Raw genomic sequence first — 21,430 nt, 5'->3', positions numbered from 1 at the left:
TTGAAGCACTAAAATGACAGATTCAGTGATCCAACATTTCCAGGCTCACAGTATGACACACTATATAAATAGGAATTCAAACAGGACCTGGATTTAAACAAAAACTGTTATGCCACCTTGTGGTTGACAGTTGCAGGTTCATAAAGAAAAGTCTAAAAGACCAAATTGTACAGTATCTACTTATTGTATTGCCAAGTGCACACACGATAATGTTTTTTTCATTCAAAAAGAAACACCATGTACAAATGTGCATGTGTGTGGGAAGCATATGGACTTTTATGCTCAATACACAAATAATTTAATATTCTTATCACGTAACCATTAAAAAACAATACCAGCCTTAACTCCCTATCACTAAAAGACGCTTCTAGTGTTTTTCCAAAAATATTTCTCTTTTTGATTAAGAGACTATTGACTCCCATGAGGACAATATGTCCTCCCTTGTCATTTCAGGCCTGTACAGACTGGGACCTAAAGTTCATTCATCATGTCATTGTTGGATCATACTTTCTTCCAATACCCATAATAACCATAACCTCCAGGCACCAACACTTTTCTCATCTTCTCATCAAAAAGGGGAGAATGTCAGAAAGAGAATGGCTTCCTTTAAATTGGATGTCGGTACTGCCCTATACACTGTCCACCAATGTGCAGTCCCTAGGATAGTGGGAGTTTTAATTCTCCTCTCTTCATAGAGGGTGCCCAGTGTGAATAGATTCCCTGCTTGTCAATTTCTCATCACTTCAGGTATCCTACAGTTGCCTGCTTCTATCTGTCTGCTTCCATGTTCCTCAAGCCATTCACCACATTTCTCTGTCAGCTCAGTCTGCATCCAGTATGAATTTCCTTTGCCAGCTTCAACCTGAGCTCTGCACCTTGAACTAACTAAAAGTTCCTCAGCAATCAGTTGTGCACTCCCTGGGGACAAACTGGGGGGTCTCTCCAGCACTGAGCCCAGAGCCCAAGTACATAGGGATTGTCTTTGACACCTTCCCACCATATAGTAAAAACCCACCTTTGCTGCTGCAGGTAAGAAGGATGAACAAATGTTATATTGTCATCCAATTACATCAAATATACTTAACTGATAATACTTAGTATTACATGTGGATATATAATATTTAACATTACTCAAACGACGATGATTATAACCAGAAGACATTTTTTAAGATTCAGGGGGTTTGAGAGAGATTTTCTACACTTTAAAGGGAGAACCAGGAGCAATAGTAACATCTCTCAGGCCAATAGACATGTTTAAGGATATCTACTGTATTTCTCCCAAAGTTATGTCACATTCAACTTTAAGTTTTAATGTTAAAAAAGCAAAATCATGGACATAATTCTGCATCCCTGTCTAAGCTTATGTCTAGTGCAACTGCATGCATGCCTACCAATTTCCATGGAGCTACTTAAATTCACGCCATATGTATGTTCAACCTCCCAAATCTATCCTAAAATGTGGATATGGATCCAAGAGAAATGTGACTCAAAAGTGGAACTGTACAGAACTGAAGGGGGTAAGGAAGAAGGCAGGAGATCAGATTACAGAAGCCTAAGAATAAAGAGAAGTCAATGTAAAAGAGACATTACTTCTTGCATTACTGAAGTTGTTTTCAATCTGGTACTTCATTGTTCATCTAAAGAATAAATATATTATTGGCTCATTAATTTTCTTACAGTATATTATGCTTATCTTCTGTCACTATTTTCTAGATTGTGCTCTGCTTCAAGTACCCCTGTTATAGGAACTGAAACATCCAAAATGCTTGTCTCCTGAGAATGGGGTTCTGAAGAGGGTGGAGAATAATTATATTCTAAACATGCTTCTAGTGCCTGTAATGTTTAACAACTGCAACATTTTCTTCTAGAAATCCCACGGTGTATTTATCAAAGGTGGTAATTCCGACCAGTAAAAACTCAGGACAGTTTCATTTTGCAAACCTTGTATTCTCTGATTTAGTTTCAAGTAAACTTAAGTAATTATTATATTTAAACCAATCCTCTTAAATACATATTAGTAACTTCCCCTCTGGATGAAAGAGAGATTTTTCTTGTTAATTTGCTTTCTGTTCTTCACCTACCTCAACCTAGACTGAAGTATAGAGTAACAGACAGGCAATGGCAGCCAAGTCGGGAAAAAGGATGATCTTGTGGTTAAGGGCTGGAATCCAGTAAACCTTGGTTCTAGTCCAAGCTCTGCTACAGATTACCTGTGCAACCTTGGGTAAGGGATTTAGGGCATGATTTTCTAAATCAGGTGAATGACCATGCAAGCTACAATGAATGTAGCATTGTCTATTTAATTTACATGCACAATTACTCATCACAAATCAGATTTTTGTCCATGCAAATGTCCTATAAGACATTTACTGTTTGTTTCCATAATATTTAAACACACACAAAGTACTACCTGTTGCTGTGATAATCCTTCAGGCATTGGAGTCATAATTGCTTCTGTATGCATACAGTCAACATCAATAAATAAATTTAGTTCCTCTTCTTCCAGACAGGATGCTTTATGATCTACATATAATTAAATACAGCAGAAAGTCAATTTTTATATATCTTTGGGTAGGAAAACCAGAATCACATTGTCTATGCACAGTCATTATACTTGGGTATCCACAGTCTTGTCTACACCAAGCATGTTAATGAACTCTGCTATCATTACTCTAGCACCGGTGTAGTTCCTTCAGTGCCAGAAACCGTGGGAGCTATGCAGAGAATAACTGCTGATGTTTTCACTATGATAGGGGTGCATCAATGGTATAGCAAAGGTGGGAGAGTTCCCAAGCATCCTCAGTACAGATGGCAGCCTCTGCGTCTTTTGCTTTACTTCCATTTCTTCTTCCCTGCCCAGAATGAAGTATACGACAGCAGGGGACAAAGCAGTCTTGCTCAAAGGGATGAACAAATTTGCTCATCTGTTGAACAAACTTCCACAGGAGATTAGGTGATCCATAATCTGACCGTCTTTAAGAAATGCTGCAAAATCTTTCTCTTAAGAAATACTTTGCACCATAGCAAGAATGACGCTCACATACTGACACTCCCAACTAATCCCCCTCCCCCAAAAAATAACATACATAAACCTGTAACAAACAAGAAAATCAACCAACCGAAAAAAAATTCCTCAAGCAGAGAAAAGGAAGAGAGGCAGTGATTCCATTAGGGACTTCACAATTGCTATTGATTTTATCTAGAAAACACTCAGATAGTACAGTGATTGGTAGTATAATACACAAAGGACATACAGATCTGAGAGAAGTAATGCTCCAGGAAACAAAGAGCATAAGCAGAGACGTCTTAGAAAAACCTAATTAAGGAAGGAGTTCTGCTAGCTTGCAAAGTCTATGTGGTTCTTCAGACAGAATCTGTAAAACAAAGCAGGAAACTGGCTGAGAGCTCGATCCAGCCAGAAATGTACATGCCCTTCTCCTGGGCTACATAGCTCCTAGATAACTAGATATTGTGACGGGACAAGGCCAGATAGCTATAGAAAAGAGATAGATATATTAGCTCCAGGCTAAACAAATCCCTGGTACCAGGTTAAGTGAAATGGAAGCTGCTCCAGGTCAATTAAGACACCTGGGGCCAATTAAGAACTTTCCAGAAGGCAGGGAGAATGCTATGTTGATTGGGACACCTGAAGCCAATCGGGCTGGCTGAAACTAGTTAAAAGCCTCCCAGTCAGTCAGGTGGGTGTGCATGTCAAGAGAAATAGTAGTTGGGGGAAGAAGTGGGAAGAAGTTGCGCGGTTGGAGAGGCTGAGTAGTACACACCATATCAGGCACAAGGAAGGAGGCCCTGAGGTAAGGGTGAAGTGGAGCTTGAGGAAGGGAGGGCTGCTGTGCGGGAAGGAGGCCAGGGAATTGTACATGTCATGTTTCTAAAAGGTCAGCTACCACAGCGGATACTATTAGGGTCCCTGGGCTGGAGCCCAGAGTAGAGGGTGGGCCTGGCTCTTCCCCCCCCCCACCTTTGCCCCCTGTTTAATCACTGAGACTGGGAGACAACAGAGACTGTGCAAGGAAGGATAACTTCTCCTCACCTCCCTCGCTGGCTTATGATGAAAATGGCTCAGTAGACTGTGACCCTTGTCTCTAGAGAAAAAAGGGTTATGTGGAGGGTCACAGTGAGCCTCTGAGGCTAGCGAAAGGACAGAGGCAAGGACAGAGCTTTATCACAGTATGTTAGTTCCATGGCAGACTAAACAATGACAGGTTTCAGAGTAGCAGCCGTGTTAGTCTGTATTCGCAAAAAGAAAAGGAGTACTTGTGGCACCTTAGAGACTAACAAATTTATTAGAGCATAAGCTTTCGTGAGCTACAGCTCACTTCATCGGATGCATTTGGTGGAAAAAACAGAGGAGAGATTTATATACACACACACAGAGAACATGAAACAATGGGTTTATCATACACACTGTAAGGAGAGTGAGAGCCGTGTTAGTCTGTATTCGCAAAAAGAAAAGGAGTATTTGTGGCACCTTAGAGACTAACAAATTAATTTGCAAACTGGATACAATTAATTTAGGCTTGAATAGAGACTGGGAATGGATGAGTCATTACACAAAGTAAAACTATTTCCCCATGGTATTTCTCCCCCCCACCCCACCCCCCACTGTTCCTCTGATATTCTTGTTAACTGCTGGAATTAGCCTACCTGCTTGTCACCATGGAAGGTTTTCCTCCTTTCCCCCCCTGCTGTGGGTGATGGCTTATCTTAAGTGATCACTCTCCTTACAGTGTGTATGATAAACCCATTGTTTCATGTTCTCTGTGTGTGTGTATATAAATCTCTCCTCTGTTTTTTCCACCAAATGCATCCGATGAAGTGAGCTGTAGCTCACGAAAGCTTATGCTCTAATAAATTTGTTAGTCTCTAAGGTGCCACAAGTACTCCTTTTCTTTAAACAATGACAGGTTGACTTGATGGTGAAGGTCAAACTCCAAATCCACCTGTGCCACACTAATGAATGAGGATAAGCTTATGAGCATGAAAGTTGTGTAAAAACCCCTCCTATTCTCCAGTACTAAAACTCCTGTGTTCAGGAACCAGTTTGAGTTCACACTAGGGATGTGCACTGTGTGTCAGTCCTTACAGCCTTATGGCTGCAATAATTCTCTTGCCAGGCATCTTGAGAGGTGAGACAGACTAGCTCCCTGCATTTATTTGGGATGAGAAGGAACTTTGTACTCCCTGACACATTCCCAGGCTAAAAACTATCATGGTGATCTGCTGCTGATGGTGGGCTTATGGTGGGGAGGGCTGTGTATCTGTTGTTACAAAGGACAGGGGTTCAGATCAGCAGTGTCCTGGGAAAGCTCCTTCCTATCCTATCAATTTCCATTTCTTGAAGGATGGTAGGTGGCGGCACTCAGCTTGCAGTCCTTAGACTCCTCTTTCCTGGGCTGACACAATGATCCCCCACAGCATGACATGGAGGTACAACAGTTTTCCTTTATGCTTAGGGCAGGAAATAGTGGTAGTAAGTGAAGCAAGGCAATGGGAGACACTTATCCCCTGACATTTCCCATGGTCTCATTTGCCATACTGCATATGAGCTTTGGACTAGGCAGAGTCTATGACACTGGTTATTGTAAAGGATCACACTTGCATGGCTGTGCAAAGCTGACTGAAGCATAATATGGCTGACTCAGGTTTCTAGTGGATTTCCAAGGTCCTCAGGATTGCCTTCAAAATCTTAAAACTCTTGGAGATTCCACAACCACAGATCTATCAGAGCCCTGATTGTGACTGAGACATGCTTTATCAATGTAACTCTGCTCTCACGTGTCCAGTATACTGCTGGTAATAAATAACATGCTAAGACAATCACCTAAGTATCTAAGTGAAAATTATAGAGAAACTTAAAGAATCTACACCTACCCTGGGTAATAAAGGATTTGGTTCTGATGAATGATCGACCTTTCTTCACAGCTGCTTTAGTCTTTTCATAGCCATCTTTGGTACCTTCCCTAGCAGCCCTCATGAGATTTTGCATCTGCAAGACAGCAAAAAACATATTCTACATGTTCAGTGAATAATAAGAGTAGAATTCAACATATTGTAGCATCAATCTTCTTAAAAGTTGTCACCTTTTAAAAGACCATTGTCAAGTAGTTTAGGCCCCAAATCTAACCTATGGTCAAAGACTATAATCTTATGGAAGAAAAACTACTCCAGGTTTTATGAATATATATGGGTATTTTAAAATATATTAACTGAGGTGGGACTTCAAATCTGAACACTGGTCTCTCCCGTCCTCTGATTTTTTCTGGATAACATCTACACCTGGAAGAGGCCTATTTTCTGAATCTGCATTGGATGCAATCCAAGATGGTGGAAATTTTACAAGAACCACTAGATTTCCACCATTCAAGGGTTCAGCTGGGCAGACATATACTGAGAATAGATCACTAAATGTCACTGCCATGAAGCTGAAACCTGGTCCAAGTTCAACCACAAATGCCATCTACTAACCCTATCCCAAACTGAAATTGATCTGAACATTCATTTATAATGAATTACATTCTTAAATAAGAACTACATTGCAAGGATGTTTAAATTACATCCCATTGGAGTCTACATTATTTTATTTTAGGCACACATAAAAAAAGTGTTATAATTATTACCCCAAGATACAATTTTCCTAGTAAATCTTCATTCAAAACACTGCTCTCCCTTTCCTGACTGCAGCCGCAGCAAAAATGAATGCTACTCCCACAATTGTGCTGACACGGTCAATTATAACAGGGCATAAACAAAAGTATCTTGTTGTGACAAGGCACTTTCAGTAGATGAGCCGAAGTTGTTATTAAAAAACAACCTTCTTAATTTCAGCTCCATTCTGTAGAAAGCATGAACGTCCCCAATCCTGCAATTTGATCCATGTGGGACAACCCCTCTGCCCACATAGATCCCATGGACTTTAATGAGGCTCCACAAGGGCAGAAGGGATCTGCACACATGGATCAGGTAGCAGGATTGGGGCCTCAATCATTAAGGAAAGACAATGTTCTAGCTGATCTTGTAAAAGTATTACAGACAGACAGTAAACACTATAGAAGTCCTTGACAATGTTCTTGTAAGACAAACTGTACAATATCCAGTACATTTAGAAATAATTTTAAATAAATTACTGTTTCATTTTTGATATTCAACTTGCTGTTTAACAAAGAAAAGATAACATTGTCTGCATCTGAAGAACAATCATTTTAACACGTAGCTTGTTACAAAAATTAACTACACTACCTTCAGCTCATGTTTTTGCTTTAGTTGCTGAATCTCTACCGCTCCCACAGTGTTTGCCATCAAATCTTTCATCTTTTTCTCATAGTGCTCCTTTAAACGGGTTAGGTCATGAGAAAGCTACAGTATATAAAAAAATACAATCTTTTCAAAAAACCTGTAGTGCAAACTTAACACTGAAGTACTTGAAAAGCATCACGCATGCGACTCTGTCTGCCTATCAGTGTCCAGTCAATAGAGAGACTGTAACCAATTAGGGGAGCTGGATATTTTGTTTACGTGTTCTTCACATTGCTGCACTTACTGAGTATGTCTACACAGGGATGAAAACTCATGGCTGTCTTGGGACAGCTGACTCGGACTTGCAGGGCTCAGGCTGAAAAATTCCTGTGTAGACATTCGGGCTCAGGGTAGAGCCCAAGCTCTGTGACCCTGACCCGGGCCAGCCACAGCCATACCATGAATCTTTTATCCCCATGTAGAGTACCCAGTGAGGCTTAGACTGAGGCCTTCATGATCCATTGGCAAGTGCTTTACATGGTGAAGGAAGAGGAAGCTTTCCTCAATCCAAAAGAATAGCAGTTGTGCTAAGCTCAGCTAAATTTAAAGTTATACTGTGAACCTCTTGCTATTATAATATATTAGCATTAATCTAGAACACCACTCCATTGTGCCAAGTATGAATCCTATCTTCTATATTTCTGAAGATCCTCAAGAATGGTGAACTGAAAGAAAAACTGTCAAAATAGGCCAAAGTATCTGCAGAACTTCCGAATATCTTTGAAACTGGAGGTTCATCGCACTGGTGTGTTGGGTAAGCATAGTCCAGTCGGGAAAGATGCATAATCTACTAGTTAGAGCACAGAAGTGGGAATCAGGAATTCTGTGCCCTATTCACAGCTTTATCCAGATTCACTGCAGGCCTTGGGCAAGTCATATAATCACTCTGTGCATGAATTTGTAATAAAAGGGACAATACCTGCCAAGGGCTGTTGTAAGATTTATTAATTAATGTTTGTGAAGCACTCTGAGAACCTCAGGTGAAAGTACAAAGAAAAATATTCACTGAAAAAATCCAGTGTAAAACTTCCCATCTTGACATCAATAGCATTGTTTGACAACAAATCAAGGTAATATAAAACGAGATGTCCACCAAGTTGAAAACAAAGGGCAAAATTTTGCCCTCAGCTACACCCTTATAGGTCAAGATGTAATTAACACTGTTGGTGCCACTCTTGCCTTACAGCAGTATAAATGAGAGCAGAATTTGATCAACACACAAGAGGTCATTTCATTTTGCAAACATGCCGCCCCCCACCCCAAAAAAAAAAAGGGACAAGGTTTCACTGGAGCCCCACCAACACCTACAAACAAAATTGCACTTCAGAAATCTTAGACCTTTTAATAGGCACAATCCTATGAATATTTGGAAATGGACAACTAACAGCCAGCCTATCCCCCCTCTGGCATATATGGGCCACAGGATGTATTAGGAGACCCATAAAAGCAGAACCCCCTCTCCCCCTTGCAGACTTTAGCAACATTATATAGAAGGTTGGTGAAGATAGGGGAGGAATTTACATGTGGATAGGAATGTGAATAGTAAATGAGAGAGGGGGAGCTTTTATCCACATTGCAAACTTTAAGCACTTAAGGATTTATATGTACAAAGTGTTAAGCGTTTAAAGAATCTTTGCCTTTCCCTGTACTGCTCCAAGCCCCCTTTCTGGTTCCCTCCATTCCCTACTATGACTCCTACTATGTCCTGCAACCTATGGCTTCCATTCACCTGCATCTCCGTCATTCCCCATCCCCCCAATCTATTCTTATCAGTCCCTCCTCCCCTCCCTGGCACCTCTCATTCCAGGACCAGGTAGCACAACTCCTTGCTACCCAGTCCCTTAACTCATGGTGTGTCCTTCCCAGACCACTGCCCATCTTTTCTCACACTCCTGCCTTCTACTCCTGGAAATCTTTTCACCCACTCACTCCCAGTCCCTACTTGGAGTCTTTGTGGGGTGGGGGGGAGTCAATGTATATTTATAAGCATTTAAAAATTATTGTAAACCTTGCTCTGTGTACACATGTAAAGAGTTCTTACTGTGCTTCAAGCTGTCGCCACAGGTAACAAGAGGGAAGAAACAAAATATCCTGCCACTTTAGGCACACTATGTGCAGAGCATTTCTCAACTGTAGCCTAATGTATTCAGGTTTCAGAGTAGCAGCCGTGTTAGTCTGTATTCGCAAAAAGAAAAGGAGTACTTGTGGCACCTTAGAGACTAACAAATTTATTTGAGCACAAGCTTTCGTGAGCTACAGCTCACTTCATCGGATGCATTTGGTGGATGCATTTTTCCACCAAATGCATCCGATGAAGTGAGCTGTAGCTCACGAAAGTTTATGCTCAAATAAATTTGTTAGTCTCTAAGGTGCCACAAGTACTCCTTTTCTTTTTGCTAATGTATTCAGAATCTGAACCAGATCTTTCTTCAGCCAGGTCCAGAATTACCCCAGCAAGTATCAGGCACAGAAGCTTAAGCTTGTTTCAGCCAGGGGAAAAAACAACAGCACTTAACTTACAGAGTGTCTTTTAAGTAGATACAGTTCTTCGGTCATTCCTCCTCCCCACCCCAGTTCCTGATCCTGATTCTGCACTGATAGGATATAGTTCAATGGATGGAGCAGGGATATGAAGAGCAGTGGGTTAAGAAATCTGTGAAATCAAAATGTGGATCCTGGGGAATTCTGTTCTAGTCTATTCTATATAGGGTCTTATATCAAATTTGTATAACATTTTCTCTTTTTAGTCTTCTCTCCAAGGTGAATTTTTCCCCCTAACTTTGTACCCACTTGAACATTTTGTGTTTGAAAGTGATACATTATTGGGTTTACAATCCTGGTAAGAGGAAATGCAAAAAAAAAAAAAAAAAAAGCAGTGTAAAGGCAGAGAGAAAATGTAACTATTTAAATATAAGGCAAAAAACCTGGAGATAGAGTAGGAAGAAAGACCAAAACAAACAAACAAACAAACAAAAAAAACCCCAGAGGACAGGAGAGATATAACTTGTAATTCAAATACAGATTCAGTGTATAGGCTACATCTCAGAACCTTGATACCATCCCCATCTTTCTGTTCCTCTGCAAATCTGCTGCAACAGCTGGCTTTGCAATATCTAGTCCTGACCAGCTTTGCATACATAGGTGGCTGGGGCATTATGCACTCTAACAAATCCCAGCTCTGAAAAGACCACTAGAGGATCATTAACAGCTGGAAGAAATTAGAGCAGACTAAGTTTAACATACTCTAGGTACTGAACAAGTCAATGGCTGCCTCCAGGAGCAATAGAGAACAAAGGTACTAGACCAGAAAATCAAACACTATACAGCTTGTATACAGACCATCCACCCTCACCAGGCAGTCTTTGAGTCTTTCTATCCCCCAATACATAGCACAGAGAATGCTTTCCTGGGTGTCTGGCTGGTAAGTCTTGCCCACATGCCCAGGGTTTAGCTGATCGCCATATTTGGAGTTGGGAAGGAATTTTCCTCCAGGGCAGATTGACAGAGGCCCTGGGGGTTTTTCACCTTCCTCTGCAGGGTGGGGCACGGGTCACTTGCTGGAGGATTCTCTGCACCCTGAAGTCTTTAAATCACGAGTTGAGAACTTCAGTAGCTCAGACATAGGTTTGTTACAGGAGTGGATGGGTGAGATTCTGTGGCCTGAGTTGTGCAGGTCAGACTAGACGATCATAATGGTCCCTTCTGACCTTAAAGTCTTTGAGTCTATGAGGCTTCCCTTCAGCTACAATAAACCTTTTTTTCCAAAGTTGAACCAGAGATGAACAATAAAATAAAGGGTTAAAATCAAAGGGGGCAGAGAAATGTTTGCAAACTGACTAGTTTTGTGAATTCTGCAAACCCATTCATGCGGATTGCACAGCCTCAAAATCCATGAAGGTCACCCAGTTCTACTCTTCACACTACTTCCCATACTCATTTTCCACTTACACTATGTCAGCAGCTGCAGAAGTGGAAAAGGTCAAGAACTGCTCATGGGAAACAAACAACCCATTTTCATAGCCCATGTGCGGATCTGTCTCCCTTTATGTTTTCATGAGGTTTTTTCCTTTTATGTTTTGCCGTCAGTCCTCATTCTCTTACTGGTTCAGACTCATTTGCAAAGATGCTCTTTGTACTTGGAAGCTGGGTTCATGAGAGTGTATGGGGACAACTGAGCAAGGTAAATGTTGAGCAATCAGGGTAATTAGAAAAACCGAATAAAGAAAAAGACTGCTGTGGGTTACATACATGTCTTTTTTGGTTGCCTCGCAAAAAGGAGCTGGGAATTCCATCTTTGCACTCTGGGTCACTTTGTTCTTCATAGCTTTCAAACTCACTTGAACTCCATCCATATTCTAGAGAGCTGTTTCCACCTTCATCTCCATTTTCAACATCATCATAAATCATTTCCTCTGCATGCATTAATACCGAAACACAAAAGAAAATACAACATTTTACTTAAGCATCAAAAAAGTTCCAATGTGTTTTAATTCCAAAGTGCCTGTTCACTGTGGGCTATAGTTTGCCCTTTGCTGCACTACATCAGTAGCAGCAGGAAGCCTTTTCTCAGCATTCAAGCGTCCAGGCAGATATCTCTTTGGTGCACCACATAGCATGTATGGCTAATGCCCTGCTGCCCACACTATGCTCCCTAGGGAGGGTGGCCTCTTCAAAGAAGGGTGTCCAATATATGTGTTCATCTTTATTTTGCTGGTGCTCAGGCAGGATTTTCCTCTATATGTTTTATTTTATATACAGTAGATCTTTGTACAAATGCTGCTCGTTGTGCACACAAGTTCAGCAGGATGTCAACATAATTACTCCCATGTATATGGTGAGCAAGAATTGACTCTCTCTATATGTAAACTCCCCTTGATGTATCTTACTACCATATACCACCTCATTTTAGGAACCTTTTCATGATCAATACACACAACAGACAACATATTTTGGCGAGGGACAAATTAAAAAGTTACCACTTTAAGTAAAATGGATTAGATCAAAGTATAACAAGAACTATGCTCCAAAACCCATTTTCATCCTCCCAACTACATTCATACTCAGCAGTCATGAATGCATCACCTCAAATTACCAAGGAGCATTACCTTATGTATAAACTAGAATAAGAGCTCAAAACATTAAGCTTTTTCCGATCACTGACCAAGTGGCTTCATATCAACAGCCACTCCAAGTGCTGTCAGCTAAAAATTAATGAAAAACAATTTGCACAATTACTTATTGAATAAGTTATTAAAAATGACTGAATTGTTTGGGGAAATGATTTTAATGGCTTTATTAATTTCTGTCTCCTACTTTCCATCTTTACTGTGACTGATGTTTTAGCTGGCACAGGCATAACCTATCACACATTGATTCTACATGAAATGGAAAGATTTTACTGCCAAATAATCAAGAGAAAGCAAGTATTTGCTGCCATAATTATAAATGGCAATATTTGTACCACTACAATTAAGGTAGGCAGGCACTTCTATTATAAATTCCTATTTTCAGGGGGATTATAATTTAGTATTAAAAACTGCTCTGCAGTAAATCTCAGCACACCTGACCAGCACTTCAGAGATAATGTTTGATTTATGCAACGGTCTACAAAAAGTTTCAGAGTAGCAGCCATGTTAGTCTGTATTCGCAAAAAGAAAAGGAGTACTTGTGGCACCTTAGAGACTAACAAATTTATTAGAGCATAAGCTTTCGTGAGCTACAGCTCACTTCAGTCTACAAAAAAAGAGACAAGATTTAGGTTATATGTAAATGACAAATTGTTTCAGAGAAAAAAATGACTTTATTTTTGCACATTTGAACGGTCCAATACTTATTAAATTCAAAAACTAAAATTTGACAAGTAACAGTTTTGTAATATTAATTAACATTACTTAAATTAAGCATTTGGTATTAACAAAAAGTGAACTCTTGGAAATGCTGAAACTCAACTTTTGAATCTAGCTCGTTTTTTTCCATAAATATAAAGTCTGTTCTTAAACACACACTTCTTGAATGGTACTGTTCAATACCATTCCAGCAAAACAGAGAATTTAACAAAAAAATCATTGTAACAACAGTGAACTCTAAAATTTGTGGATCACATATAGTTAAATAGCTCTGATTTAGGGACCAGTCCTGTAAACAATCTGTGTCTGAAACTCCCACTGACTCCAAGGGGAGATCTGAACAATAGAGCACTTATGAGAGGGAGCCATAGCCCCAGTTCCACAATGACAGCAGTGTGGGTAGACCCTGCCCCCAACCTAAACTCCAGTGAATTCAATGGATCTGCCTCAATTGCAGAATGGGAGCCTCAGATTTGGGAAATTCATGAGACAGGGACAGTCTCTTCCTGTTAAAACGCATATAGATTGAGGATTATAAAGGTACAAACATTACTACAAACAGCATACATTCTAAATTCCTAATACTATTCATTGTTAAATATGGTGTGATTACTTTAAAAATTCCTTATAAATTCAATAAATTAATTCATCCAATCGGATAAATATGCATTCTCAACCTGTTCTCAATTTAAAAAGCAAAACGATCAGGTGGTCACAAAAAACAGGTTTTTTTCCCTTATGGAAAGTTTCTATTTTTAGCTGAAAAATCTAAAGTTGAAAATTTTCATCTGAAAACATTTGATTTAAAACCAAAGATTTTGATTCAGATTTGATTGCAGTTCAGGTGCCTCATTCTCTTCTATGGGTTGGGCTCAGATACTGAACTACATCTTGGTCTCCTCTCTTGTGGAACCACCATAGTGCATCATGAGAATCCCTGGTCCTGGTGTATGATGTAGTCCAAATGGAGACTTCCCAGTAAGGAAAGCACCTGAGAAAGGTGTGATTTTGCAGATCACATTGTCTAATATCTTTAAACAACACTGCATCCAGCATTCCACTACTCACAATTTTCAAGGTAAAAACAAATGGTGCCAGGATTTAATCAAAGTCTACTCTTGTCCCTCCATCCAGTAAAGGAGTTAGGCTAGTCTGGAGTTAGAGTACAACTTTTCTACAGAGGTATACGTAGGTGGGTTGCAGCCTCTTTGAATTTCTTCTTTGATTGATTGATTGTACAGTAAGCTGTAGTAGTAGAGTAGTGGACTGCTGGGTACAAGGAGCTCATTGGCATGAGTTCTCCTCCTGATTTATGACGTTACGGTTGGTCAAAGAGTAGATTTTGTTTAAAGTTAGCCAACAGCCAAGTCTCATCCTTGAGTAGATTGACTTGCTAGGAAGTCAGCAGCTAGAGCTTTAGACATCAGAAAGCTCCACTGCATTTAGATATCAGGTGCTATTCTAACTCAGCATGCTCAGTGACATTCACCCAAGAAGATCCCCAAGTCTTGTGGTTTTGAAAATACTCTTTTAGGCCAGTTCTCTGTATAATTCTAGATGTTTTTTAATAACAACAATGCTCAAGGGCAAGACTGTGACTGTGGCAGAGATCTGAATGTTCAAAATGGTCCCTTCTGGCTTTGAAATCTATGAATCAGGCCTTTGAACAGCATAACAGAAGAGGCTTTTGGAGGCAAATTTTGACAGGCATAGTCCTTAATTTGGAACTTTGCAGGACTTGATGATTTCTGACACAATGTTAATGGCATTTACATGCAGTTTGGGGTATGTAACTTACACCTGTCTGTCTGTCTGATACAAATGCCCCTGGATCATATTATAGTTTTATGTGTGCGTTAAAATAAAACCTGTGATTGTATTAAATCATCATGAAAGTTCCCACATAAACTCAAACCTGGTTCAGTGTCTGAATCTTCTTTTGGCACATCGTCATAAATTACTTCATCTGGGTCTAATAACAAAAAGGAAAAACAGTGGGAAAAGCTATTCAGATTTGATTCAGACAACGAAGATTTTGGGTCTTATTAGCAAATATGTGTATCATAGACATACCCTATTTTCTGTTTACATAGAAATATCAGCATTTTGCCAGTACTTCTATTCAATCAAATAACATAAATAAAGTACAGTTATAATAATAATATTTATTATAGATATTATTAACCATAACAGTAATGGCTCATGTGGCCATCATCATGTGTCTGGCAGGAATTTCAGTTAAGCTGCAAAGTGCACTCAGGGGGCTCTCCAGTATATTTCTCTCATTTCAAATCCCTGCAACAGCCCAAACCCTGCAGCTCAGATGGTAAGGTGATCTGATTTTACAAGGTGAAAAGATAGTCTATTGTCCTGGGGCCTGGGGTGGGCCAAGGAGAGTGGGGAGGAAGGAAAAGGCAGCCCACACTCATCCGACTCTATTTTTTAAACCTTTGTTTATTTCTTCCATTTCTTCACTTCCCCCTGACATTCACCACCCTATAATGTTCTCTCCCCCCTCCACCCCCGCCATGCCACAGGTATTCAGTTCTTTGTCTGTCTCATTCACGCTCAGTCCTACATCTTCCTTCTTACTCTTTTTAGTTCCAACTCCACCCCACACCCTGACACAATCCAGCTGGCTCAGAAGCCGCTGGACATAATTGTGTACAGCTGGGCCACCAATAGGCTCACCACTTACAGAACTGCCTGGAATCTGACTCCATCTGAGAGGAGGGCTGGCAGGAGGGGTGCTCACTGACAATCTTCATCCACAGCAGGGTGGCAAACGTGACAGACATGGCACGTATGTGCTCCCCCAACCTGCTGTGAATTTCACTGACTCAGCTGGCCAATGGCTCCTTCAGGGGGCCAGGCTACAAGGTTTAAAAAAATCAGAGCAAAACACAGTCTTACATTAAACAGTCTGGGCAGGACAACAGGCCCTGAAAATCAAGAGATTTTTAGTTTCCTGGGACAGAGTCGCTCTATCCCCAGGGACCATACAAAGTCGTCTTTAGATCTGTCTAGCACACACATTATCCATGGTATTTGTCACAAATTTTTTAACAATTTTTTTCCTACTCATTTATAACCTTTCGGGAGCTTGAAACTGAAATCTGTTTTGTTGGCCAAGTGTTTTCTCCTCCTTTGTGCAAGTCAATTGGACTGTTACCATAAGGCTGTCATGAGTGCTAAACTGCGGGCGCTGGTGTCATTGTCAGGAATCCCTGATATAACTGTTCAAGACCCAGACCCTCACTGGAAGTAATTTAATGATTATGTTGTGTAAACTAAGAAATAGGTTGGTGTGATGAAGTAATTCCCCACTCCACTTAATTTCCATGTGGGGGACATTTCCAGACCAGTGGGAACCATCTTTTTGTCCTGGCTGAGCTCTGTAACACCGCTCAGGCAGGGAGGATGCCTCTTTAACCTACAGGTTTCAGAGTGTTAGTTAGTGTTTCAGAGCAGCCATGTTAGTCTGTATCCGCAAAAAGAAAAGGAGGACTTGTGGCACCTTAGAGACTAACAAATTTATTTTCTCTAAGGTGCCACAAGTAGAATCATAGAATCATAGAATCATAGAATATCAGGGTTGGAAGGGACCCCAGAAGGTCATCTAGTCCAACCCCCTGCTCAAAGCAGGACCAAGTCCCAGTTAAATCATCCCAGCCAGGGCTTTGTCAAGCCTGACCTTAAAAACCTCTAAGGAAGGAGATTCTACCACCTCCCTAGGTAACGCATTCCAGTGTTTCACCACCCTCTTAGTGAAAAAGTTTTTCCTAATATCCAATCTAAACCTCCCCCATTGCAACTTGAGACCATTACTCCTCGTTCTGTACTCCTTTTCTCTTTAAGCTACAGAGCCTCTTTCAATTTCCTGCCCTGAGACAGAGACTCATTCAACAAGCTAAAAGCCAGTTTCCCACATTAGGATATAGAGGGATTCATTTGGCCTGCCCAGAGTTCTTCACTCCCAACCTCGACATGATGGATCCAGTTGCCATATGTGGCAAATAGACCTGGGCAGTTGCGTAATGTCAGTTTCAGCCTCAAGTGACTCTACCAAAGTACGAGTACCCTCCTTTAAGGCAGGGGTGGGATACCATAACTGTCACTGTAGGAGGCCAACCGGCCTGCAGCCAAAGACAAGATTGGGGACTTAATGGAATCATTAGCAGTCATAAGCAAATTTCTTCCTCAACATACATCCATCAGATGGGGCCAAATTATCTCCCCAGCTACTGATACATGACTCCACTTACTTCAACAAACACTTATTGTGAACAGAATTTGGCCCTTATACTAAAAATGGAGAAGTGTGGTTTTTAATTGTTGTTATTTAGCTCTGAAACATGTTTGAAAAATGCAGGAAAAGATAATGCAGATGTTCCCAGGCTGTGACTGATGATGATGCTGACTCACCTACTGACCCAGTGACACTGCTGGGATTGACTGACACTTACTTTCCATCCATGAGGTGTTTGCAGGATCTGCAACCCATTTGGCTAGAGCATCTTCTTCTTTACTGACCTGGTTATCTTCACTTGAAAAAAAAAAACACAAAATAAATGGTTTAAAACTAACATTGCAATATTTTTAATACATGTCAATAAGTAGCTAAGTTCTACTCACCTTTCCCCTCTCATTCTGAAATTAAAAGATACTAGAACCGGATAGTTCAGACTTAATATTTAAGTTTTATGTTTTTGTCTTTAAGATCTAACGTGACTTAATATGGAATTAAAGAGTTTAACTTTAGCAACCCATTGCTGACAATATTAACCTAAATAAATAAATAAATAAATCACTTATTCGTCATTTTCCAAAGAAATTCTTTGTGTTTGCAGTCTCCCTGAGAGGCAGAAAATTAAACCTCTCTCTTTCACAGATGTCAAAGGGCCACTTGTAATGGTTTTATATGCAAGAGTTCACTCAGTGCTGATACTGGTACACAAACAGAGATGATTTAGCACCACAAAGCACAATGAAAGCTGAAGTTGTTAAAAACCCAGCAATGATTATGGCAGGCAAGAAAAAATAAAACTAAAAATATAAAAATAACCAACAAACCATCTCATGAATTAAGGATTTGGAGACAGATAAATGCTGCCAATTACCTATTTGGGGGATCCTCTGAGCTCAAGGAATTACTATTGCCATCTTCAGTTACTGACTGCATACCCACTAAAAAGAATAGAAGAAAGCAGAGTTACCAGAAAGCTAGGACTAAAACATTTTTTTGGTTCACATTAGCTTCTAACTTAAATAATTAACAAAACTGCTACTATTAATCATCATCTGCTCTTATAAAATGCCCTTCATCTACAGATCTCAATGTGGTTTATGAACACCTCTCAAAAATAATTAAGCTTCTTCATGTTGTTATATCCATTTTGGCAATGGGGATACTAAGGCACAGGGGCACAGCAAGTCAGTGGCAGAGTTGTTAACAGAACCCAGAGCAGGATGAATGACTGGTTTTTCAGTTTGCTAGCAGGTCCAAAAAAACAAAAAAAAAACCACACTTGAAAAAAAAAATTGGTTCAGGTGAAACTAAGTCTGAAAATTTAGAAAAATGTGGGTGAATTGAAAAATAATTGACAACTAATTTGTTTCGAGTCACACAAAATGTTTCATTCAACCCAAAATGAACTGCTTTGTTTTGATTCTGGACACTTCATAATGGCTTTTAGTCCAGTGGTAAGGCAGTCTCCTTGGATGAGGTAGATCAGGGTTTAGTTCTGCCCCATCCCTACCTGAGGTAGAGAAGAGATGTGAACTTTGGTCTCCTGCTTTGCTCTAGCCTATCATATAATCTGTTACGGGTCTCTCTCAATCTCTCCAGGTGAAACTATTCCACTTTTTATCAAATAGTTGACAGAAAGTAAGTGACTTTGGTGGTCAGGGTACTCACCTGGGAGACCCAATTTCATGTCCTTACTCCATTGACTAACAGCTGAGAACCACTGGTGTAAAGAAACTGACTACGTAGAAGGGTTTTTTTGTTTAAAAAAATTGTGTGTTTGCTCGCTTGCTTTGAAGTGAACTAATCCCACTTGAATAGTGTTTTCTTAAATGGCCCATTCCTAATAATACAGAGTTCTTCACGGATTTTCTCTCTTTAATAAACAAAAATCTTTCTCAGATGACTGGCAGCAAAGTTCAGCTGTGTACTCTGTGATGGAGATGATTTTCAATTGTTAGAGTTCCCCACAGATTTCAAGGAAGAGTGCTACATAAAAACGGAGAGGAAAATATGGTTCACTGAAATTAAATTAGGTCGCTACCTGGGAGAAAATAAATTCAAGAGATAGCGTACCTTCTTCATCCACAGAAACACTGCGTATTATGACAGGACTGGAGTATGCCGGCAACATCAGTGGTAAATTGGATGGTACAGCATAGCCACAGGGCACGGGAACAGAATATCCACCAGACAAGTTAGGGCTTGCATTTTCATCTTGAGGATTGGGTTCTGGTGAGGAGGAATGATCCTCTTCTTGGATTGGTGAAATATTTATGACTGAATACGGGTTTACTTTTGTTGGAACACCCTCTGCACGGGATTCTGTTGTTTGTATTTTCTCAGTTCTACCTATGTTGTCATCCCCTTGACAAATAGAAGAAGCATTAGCTTTCATTTATCACATAAGAATATAAGAACATAAGAATGGCTATACTGGTTCAGACCAAAGGTCCATCTAGCCCAGACAGTTGCCAATGCCAGATGCTCCAGAGGTAATCATCAATTGATCCATCCCCCATTGCCCATTCTCAGCTTCTGGCAAACAGAGGTTGGGGTACCATCCCTGCCCATCCTGGCTAATAGCCATTGATGGACCTATCCTCCATTAACTTATCTAGTTTTTTTTTAACCCTGTATAGTCTTGGCCTTCAAAACATCCTCTGGCAAGGAGTTCCACAGGTTGACTGTGCGTTGTGTGAAAAAATACTTCCTTTTGTTTAAACCTGTTGCCTATTAATTTAATTTCGTGATCCCAAGCTCGTGTTATGAGGAGTAAATAACACTTCCTTATTTACTTTCTTCACAACAGTCATGATTTTATAAACCTCAGTCATATTCCCCCTTAGTCATCTCTTTTCCAAGCTCAAATGTATATTGCACTAAATAGTAACTATAGTATTTATATGGCTTCTGTCACTGGAGTATCCAAGCACCTCAGAATCTTTAAAGTATTTATTCTCAGAGCGCCCCTGTGAGTTGTGATCATGCTATTATCCCCAATTTATAGATGGCGAACTGACACACATTGGGCGGGAGGGATGTCCCTTTTACCTTTTAGCCCAGTGGTTAGGGCACTCACCTGGGATGGGGGGAGACTCCTAGTTCAAGTCCCCCCTCCACCTGACAAGAACAGATTTGAACAGAGCTCTGCCACCTCTCAGGTGAGTGTCCTAACCATGGGGTGAAGGGATAGTCTGATGCAGAGCTCACCTCTCAGGTGAGTGTCCTAACCATGGGGGCAACGGGATACGAAAGGCAATGATGCAGAGCTCCCTCAGTCTCTCCTGTTGAAGATGTTCCTTCCAGTTTGGACAAATAATGAAAGAGTGATTGGAGCAGAGAGGATGGGATCCTGGTTCTCCCACCTCCTAGGGGAGTGATTTTGTAGTCTGGTGGTTAGATCATGTCTAAGAATGGATGGACATGGTGAATGCTCTTAACAGACACACAGGTCCACAGCTCCTAATGGTCAAAGAAAGAAGGTTTGTTTTCATGTATGGGACAAAAATATGCTCCATTTATTTTTAAGAGCACATCCACTCAATGCCACCAACCTGGTTGCCCAAGCTGAGTGAAGCAGGCCCTCCTGCTGCCAAGTTGCTACTAGTTACGTCTTCACAGCCCAGGTCGTCAGATCTGGGCTGTGGGGCTCACGCTAGCACTCTGAAAATAGTCGTGTAAACAGCGCCTTGAAGTGGCTCAGGCTCTCAAGCCCACCCCACTCTCTAGCCTTCAGAGTGTGAGCCACATTTTCAAAGCACTGTCTGCACAGCTATTTTTAGAGTGCTAGTGTGAGCCCCGCTGGGAGGCTCACTTCCGCAGGCTGTGCAGACACACCCTATGAGGCTTCCCTAGGGATACCCACAGATAATTATTGTAACAAAGACCCTACCGTGACAGCAGATGCCTGCACAAGATAGGGATGAGGAAACCAGTTCCTAGGTTAGGTGCAGCAGGGGAATAAGAATCTAGTCAGGGACAATAACTACCCTTTCTCCTTGTTAAGGCCACAAGGAACTAA

At 40.6% G+C, this 21,430-nt stretch overlaps 1 protein-coding gene across 5 annotated transcripts in view; it reads right to left on the bottom strand.

Moving 5' to 3' along the window:
- Positions 1-21,430, bottom strand: part of ARHGEF10 (Rho guanine nucleotide exchange factor 10) — a 193,433-nt gene that overhangs the window by 102,796 nt on the left and 69,207 nt on the right. For 3 of the 5 annotated variants that reach the window (XM_038397350.2, XM_038397349.2, XM_043510348.1), the window contains exons 4-10: positions 19,483-19,773; positions 18,281-18,347; positions 17,627-17,706; positions 15,076-15,132; positions 11,563-11,726; positions 5,893-6,007; positions 2,411-2,523 (exon numbers count right to left, since the gene is read on the bottom strand). In XM_038397350.2, the coding sequence (XP_038253278.1) occupies positions 2,411-2,523; positions 5,893-6,007; positions 11,563-11,726; positions 15,076-15,132; positions 17,627-17,706; positions 18,281-18,347; positions 19,483-19,773 (887 nt within the window). Of the gene's footprint in view, positions 1-2,410; positions 2,524-5,892; positions 6,008-7,257; positions 7,375-11,562; positions 11,727-15,075; positions 15,133-17,626; positions 17,707-18,280; positions 18,348-19,482; positions 19,774-21,430 lie in introns of all 5 variants that reach the window. The other 2 variants (XM_038397348.2, XM_038397347.2) reach the window with 1 other exon arrangement.

Source organism: Dermochelys coriacea, chromosome 3 (assembly GCF_009764565.3).
Source record: "Dermochelys coriacea isolate rDerCor1 chromosome 3, rDerCor1.pri.v4, whole genome shotgun sequence".
Lineage (NCBI taxonomy): Eukaryota > Metazoa > Chordata > Testudines > Dermochelyidae > Dermochelys > Dermochelys coriacea.
This window is presented reverse-complemented; position numbering and strand designations above follow the sequence as displayed.